Consider the following 7257-nt stretch of genomic DNA (forward strand, 5'->3'; position numbering starts at 1 on the left):
GTAATCGTTTATTACACCCTTACTATTTAAGTGAATTTCATTTTTTTACGTGTTTAGTTTTGTTTCCTTTATTTTTTCAACTGTAAACATGTTTGCAGTTTGATCGAGTTTTCTTGCCTTAAATAGTAGGCACTGGACAACATTCAAAGCTTTGGTTTTCGGATGCAATCGGCTTAACGAAAATCATTTATTATAAAAAAAAATAGTTTCTTATCAAAACTACTTGTCTTTTTTTTTTAAATAGACTTTCCAAAGTAAGTAATCTATTACTAGTAAGGCATTCCTTACATACTCGTTAATTTGGACAAAATATATTTTCCCTAAAGCGATTTTTTTATCAATTTGTTGTGTATGGTTCACTCATGCTGAAGTATTTGTGAATACTTGCTTGATTCATAAAGTTTGCAACCAATTTAATAATTCTCCAATTATAACATTTTATTTGACAATTTAATTTTTTAACCAATAAAAAAATCTCATCAGCAACAAAAGTAAAATTCTACCCGAAGATATATATATATTTATATATATATATATATATATATTGGAGATTATTGTACTTACAAACCGTGCAGAACAACCATTGTTTGTTCATCTTGAACACTCGACATGAAAGTCATCCATAAGATTTCATTGCCGACTAATGCTTTCAAATGTATGTGGAGGCAATGCCTTCATTTATGTCATATGTGGGAACTATACGTATTAAACTGCATGAACACTTTTCCAATAAAGTGTACCTTGGTATAAAAATGTGTTTTACCTTAATGCAAGTATCTTTGTGACTTACGTAATTTACACTTAAGATAAATGTGCAGTAGTGTGTTATAATATGGAAGGAAAGATAGCATTAGTAACGGGTTCGACGAGCGGTATTGGTCTGGGTATAGCTAAGGAATTATTGAAGAATGGATGTGAAGTAATACTGACAGGGTCGAGAAGCAAGGAGGATGCTGCGCCAGCAATCAGTGAAGCTAAAACCAGGTAAGTTGATAAACAAGTAAATACAGATACCAAAGAATCGTAAGAGTGTTATTTTTAGATTCACTGAAGTAAACCTGAATATAAATACACCATTCGCGTTTTACAGTGGTAACATACGGCTTATATAGTGGATAAACAGAAAATATAAAGAAAACAAAAACTAACGATCGGAACAAGTTAGTATGCAATGGGAAAAGGTAAGAGTATTATCAATGTAATACTGCGCCAATAGTGTACGCAGCCTCCATTTCCAAACATTAAAATACTGGTTGATACAAGGACAAAAAATGTTTGATGAAAGAAATACCTTAGTAATGTGAAACGGTTGCAAAATTTATCGAATGCTCAACAAATCTAGATAAATTGTTTCCAAAGTTTTGATTTTTAGTGGTTCAGTCGTTCACTATGTACAGTGTGATTTGTCCTCTGGAGTTGATGCTATCTGTGCTGCAGTAGACGGGTTGTACCCTAAAGGAGTAGACATTCTTGTTAACAATGCAGGTACAAAAAAAAATACTTCTAAAAACAAAAGTCGCTAATTTTGATTAAAATACTATTTTATCGTTGTATTTTCCGTTCTAAAACAAATGTGTTAACGTACTATATTTGAGGCGACAATCGTCGAATTATCATGTTACGTTCGTGCTATTAAGAATAGTACGTTTTTGCTATCTGCTAAAGTGACATTTTAATATGAGTTTTCGTGGTTTGTGTCGATATTTCATATGTTTAGGCATGTGCATTTCCTATCCGAACTCTGGGAGGTTAAACATTCTTGAATATTCATTTTAACCTAACTAGCAGATCATGCTATATCCTTTTCAGTAAAATACCGGGTCTGACCTAAAATATCTACCAATTCCGCCAAATAGAACAGTCCTCTTTGGATGACGGGAATATTTTACACATAACCCGTGATGTAAACTAATGCTTATCAAATTGTTAGATGCAACTGACAGCTTGGTAAATTCTTTAGAAAAATATTGCCTTCCCCATCTTAGAATAGCTATTCTTCGATTTAAATAATACAATCTGAGATATTTAAAGGTAAGTTTCTTGAAAAGTCATTGGAATAGCAGAGAAAACTGTGTAAGTAACTTTTTCTCGAACTTTTATATGAATAGTGTAAAATAGAACAAAAATGAAAGGAACGCATTGAAGACGAGTGTATATTTCCATGATAAAAATCAACGCTAACGTATTTCGTTTAAGTGTCATGAGAAGTGTCAATTTCTTATTTTCTTGCTGCGGAATTTCCACGTTAAGACAACCGAGCGCTATCCGGGTTTGCTGTAAAACTCTGAAGAAATTCAGTCTCGTATGAATATAAAAAACAATGTGGCCAGGAGAGGAGCACAGTAAGTGCCCATTGGTATGCTAATTAATTGTTAAAAAATAACTTCTCCAAATATGACAAATATGTTATCGATGAGGAAATCAAGAATATCGCAAACTTGCTTTTCTGTGCAGCACGCTTTTCTCTTCTGCGATCTTTTAGAAAAGAATGTGGATTTGTAACCAAGAACCACATTTTTTTTCGAAACAGCAACTTTTCGCATAAGTCCTTTCAAGCGAGATTTCAATTTATCGTGTGGTAATGGTAAGATGGAAAGTGAAAAGTTTGTAAAGAACTAGTTTCCGAAAAACTGTGGGATTTAGGTTTTGAAGTAAACTTTTAGAGATTTCAAGTATCCACATATGATAAATGTCACTACGAGGGTAGATGGTATTGCAACTAGCTTGCTGTCCATCCTATTATATACCTTTCTTTGTATGGACATTTTTGAAGTTTGGGAATCCAATACAAGTAAGGTAAGTCCTTATATTTGTTTCGATGTTGAGAATAGATATGAAGGACTTATGGTTGTTTAAGAATTGATCTTTCATCAAAAGTAGTACGTTTTATGTGGCATTACCTGGGATGTTACTATCAATGCCCATTTCCTTAATAAGGCAATTGAGGTAATTGGCTTTACAAACAAATACAATGTTTTCTTAAGCTTTATCCGCAGGGACGACAACAAATTTCTCGTGTAGCGAGGGAAGGTGCCTCACGATCATTAAATACGGACTTGGGCCTTTTATTGACTCATTTCTTGAGATTGTCAATACGATTCCGTACCAACTATTGGATGGCACGTATTCAATCTGACAAGGACTCGATTTCTGGTTCTTAGTTCTTTTCTTTCTTTATCCATAATCTGGCATGATCTTCAAAAACATCCATTATGATTTTGAAATTAAGTTTCCAATTGAGGCGCTGTGGTTCTCTGAATTTTGAACAATGAGAAACTACCTTACGTAGGAGTTCATTCTCAATGATATTCAAATCACCAGTGATGACATGACCAGAAGCACTGTAATAAAAGAGAGAAGAAGCACAATTACATATCAGAGGGAACTATAAGTATTCCTCAATATTTAGGTTCTGCAAGGGCTTTTTATGGTTGAAATTTTTACCACTTATTGTCTTAGTGTAGCTGTAAAAGACGATAGAAACAGATTGATTGTTGAAGTATGGTGGAATTTTGGACACTAACCCTTTATGATGAAGAATATTGCTGACGTTAATAGTATACATCCCATTGTTGGAAAATGGAATATGTAGAAATTTCCGATTATCTTCGTGAAGTAGCACAGATATAAAAGGTTTAAAAAGACGGAATTTGGCAACGTCATATATAATGCTGGATAATCTGTATTTTATCGAAAAAAAGAGTCGGCACCTCCTTCGCCGAATCCGAAATCAGAAGGGTGACTCGTTGTGAAAAAAAGCTTTGCGCTAATGTAATGAACACCTAAATGTTTTTGTAAACTAGACAAAAGGTTATTATATCTGCCTGAAAGTGAATATGCTGTAAAATGATCGGTGCATCTTTTTCCTAGTCTTCCTAAGATGTTAAAACAAATCTGAACTTTAGGGTAGTAAATGATTTTAGATTGTTTTCATTCGAAATATCATGATATATGTTGAGTTAAGTATAGATATATTGGTACACCACCACATGTGTGATATGTTTCACTGCACATATAAATATGGCGTAGTGAAGTTGTATTACGTCAATACTTATTACACGTGAAAGTTGCTAGAAACAATATGTTGTTTGTATTTTTCCATTTTAGTTTCATTGCTCTGTATTTGTGGCGAGTTGATAACAATCATTGAAATTGGATTTTAATCAAACAATTTTTTTTGTACTCGATATTAACTAGTTATATTTGTAGTTTGTGGTATCTATCAGTGTGCAGTGTATTTTTATTTCAATGAACATCTTTTAACAGTAAAACTTGGCATTCAGAGCAAGACGATGATTTCAAAATATTAGAACCCAAATTACATTTAGTGTTCTCCTTTTACCCATGGACATGTACATGCCTTTGTATTTACTTGATATATTTTCAAGGTATCATCATTATAAATAGCATTGCTGAGTACCAAGTAGAACATTGGAACAAAATGATGGCAGTCAATTTAACGGCACCATTTCTGCTCATACGGCATTTTCTGCCTAAAATGAAAGAAAGGAGTGAGTGACTTAAAATGAAGCAGGAAGAAAACAGTGATCTATTTTTTTATGTTGTTTAGTTAACCTTACATATGAAAACCAAACAAGTAAAACTAGACGCATTTAAAATGTAAAATTAGAAACTGAATACAAATTAAGCGCAAATAAACCGTGATGATAAGCACACCGATTATTTCTTTTTTTCAAACTTACTAAATGTTCTACTATATTCTGTATAGATTGACCTATAGTGGGTGTTATATCAACTATCTTTAGATTTAAAACTTTTGCAAAGCAAAATATATTTGTATTATTCTTTGCAGGATGGGGTCGTATCATTAACATATCTTCCGTCCAAGGTGTAGTTAGTGAACCTAAAAAGGGTGTGTATGCTGCAACCAAACATGGACTCATTGGTCTGACAAAGGTATAGTTCACCCAAATAAGATGAGCTGCTAATCACGATCTGATTTGACTTCATGAGAATTTAAGCTGGCTAATTAAAAGCATCAAGATTCTGTCAAAAGTTCTTTTTCGTTTTTTTTTTTTTTTTTTTTTTTTTTTTTTGTTTTTTTTTTTTTTTGTTGTTGTTTTTGTTTTTTTTTTGTTTTGTTTTGTTTTGTTTTTTGTTTTTGTATATTGTTTGTTTTTTTTACAGTTGTATTCACATATCATGTCTGAACAACTTGTTGACTCTTTTTGCATTGCTATAAGTACTTAAAACTTGCCTCAGTGTAGACATATTCCTGATAAAACCTGTTAAAGTTTACAGCGATATCAATAATACATTTGTATATAACGTTTCTATTCCACAGGGAACTGCATTAGATGTTGCTGCTGAGGGAATTACAGTTAACGCTATTTGTCCTGCCTGGGTTGATACCCCAAGTAAGTCACTGTAAATATATTCAAATGCCTTTGTATTATTATGACTAGTTTTTGTGTTTGTCATATTCTGATTACACTATCTTTGAGCAAATAAAAAAAACAAAAGGAACATTCTGAGTATGACTTTTATAAAATAAAAAAATCGTTTTCCCATTTCAAAACATTTTTCTTGTTACGTAAACAATTACATATTTGTTAGTGTATTGCTTAGTTGTTCTGTTTTGTAAAGTCAATGCTGAACAGTTTGAGAAGTATGCTCAGGACAATAACATTTCTGTAGAAGAATCAAAGGTTTGTTCAATAACTTTTAGTTTCTGATATTGAAATACACGGGCTTTAATTCTTTCTTTGTTTAGCCCATTTCATTAGGGTTTGGAAACTTCCTAACTATGTTAGAAATGACACATATGCGAAGCAAATTCGTCTGCGGTACTCGAGCTCATACCACTGTGACATCTATGGCAACACCTCAGCACTAAGTCCACCGCCCTAGACCGTTAGGTCAGCTATTCTAAACGAAATATAGCATTCGCTGGCCAAGTAATTATTCTTTCAATATAGGATTGTAACTTAGTACACGATAAAGATGCACGTTTTCATATGTACAAATTAATATGCAGTTTTAGTATGCTTATGTAGACTCACTGAAGCATTTTTGTTTCCCACATGTTTTGTTTTAATTCTAAGTAATCGTCTTTTAAAAAATCAAAAGTTTTCGCTATTTTTGGTTTACTTTTGTTTAACTTCTGGTTTAATTAAAAGCGTTAGTTTATGTTTTTTGTTTACTCTGTTGAGCCTCCAGAAGTCAGTTATTGTTTTTTTTTCCTCTGAGATTGTATGTTGTAACTGTTACACTCTCATTCGTGTCTTTCATTACCATATAATATTGCTTGCTTACATCTACTTCAAATTTGTAGAAAATCTTCCTTGCAAAGTGTCAACCAACTAGGAAAATGATAGATCCATTACAGGTATGGTATTATTAATTAGTTAATTACTTTGTATTTGATTTATTGGTGTTGGATAGACGTATCGTCCTCTTATGAAAAAAAAACATTTGAGGCGTTTGGTCTATACGTCTGATATCCTGCCTGGAGCGTCTAGCAGCATAAATGGCAAAGCAAAAAGAAAATCTTAGAAACAATATCTCGTAGCAATAGTTAACATATGCAACAACGTATAAAGTGGATATTATTTTTGCACAAGATGAAAGCTACATAGAAACACGCATAACCAATAAACATTCATTATACGACCCCACACATCCCTAAAAAAATCTCGAGGCAAGGGAAATATCACATCAGCATTTTTGTGTTGCAAAGGAAGACTGGTGCTTGTGCTATGAATAGAAACAGGGAAGGAGCTGTAGAAATAAAACAAAATCTTATTTATGTTTTTGATTTACAGATCGGGCAGATGGCTGTGTATTTGTGTTCGTGGGGAGGGGCCAGTGTCACTGGGTCTGTTATGATGATGGATGGAGGATACACAGCGCAATAAATTTCTACAGAGTGAAATGACACCTGAGATCAATTTTGTTATTGTGTAAATAATTGTGTCTAAATGCTTTTGAAGACCAAAACCGGAAACTGTCAGCGTTACCATAACTACATTTTTTCAACGGTTAATTGGTTGTGCTTTCGACTGTAAAAAAGTACTTTTATGCGCACATTATATCCTTTACTGACTGTGGTATGAAGGCATTGCATCTATTTGATATATAGAACTAACATCATTTTCAGAAACACTGTACGTATTACATACACCCGATTTTATGTTTCCTGCTTGGCACAATATAAACAGTTATAGTCGACATCATCTCATTAATCTATTAGATGCCTATTAGGCTTTTTATTATTTAAAATACTTCATTCATTCA

The 7257-nt window shown here is 32.9% G+C and overlaps 1 protein-coding gene across 4 annotated transcripts; it reads left to right on the forward strand.

The window, feature by feature from the left end:
* Positions 1-548: 548 nt before the first annotated feature.
* On the forward strand, positions 549-7257 carry LOC148624826 (uncharacterized). 4 transcript variants are annotated; one of them, XR_015919785.1, is made up of 8 exons: positions 551-984; positions 1373-1485; positions 4389-4511; positions 4814-4917; positions 5306-5378; positions 5735-5918; positions 6296-6349; positions 6786-6895. XR_015919785.1 is itself a non-coding variant. In XM_088567754.1 (8 exons), the coding sequence occupies exons 1-8, from the start codon at positions 833-835 to the stop codon at positions 6876-6878; spliced, it is 792 nt and encodes a 263-aa protein (XP_088423880.1). In that variant the 5' UTR covers positions 555-832; the 3' UTR covers positions 6879-7257. The 4 variants fall into 4 exon arrangements, 3 of the variants coding, with proteins under 3 accessions (XP_088423883.1, XP_088423880.1, XP_088423881.1); XM_088567754.1 differs by lacking the exon at positions 5735-5918 and adding an exon at positions 5590-5669 and having other exon boundaries at positions 555-984; positions 6786-7257; XM_088567755.1 differs by lacking the exon at positions 5735-5918 and adding an exon at positions 5608-5669 and having other exon boundaries at positions 559-984; positions 6786-7257.

This window comes from Perna viridis, chromosome 2, assembly GCF_037379345.1.
Source record: "Perna viridis isolate PV_CMFRI_1.1 ecotype Kerala chromosome 2, ASM3737934v1, whole genome shotgun sequence".
NCBI lineage: Eukaryota > Metazoa > Mollusca > Bivalvia > Mytilida > Mytilidae > Perna > Perna viridis.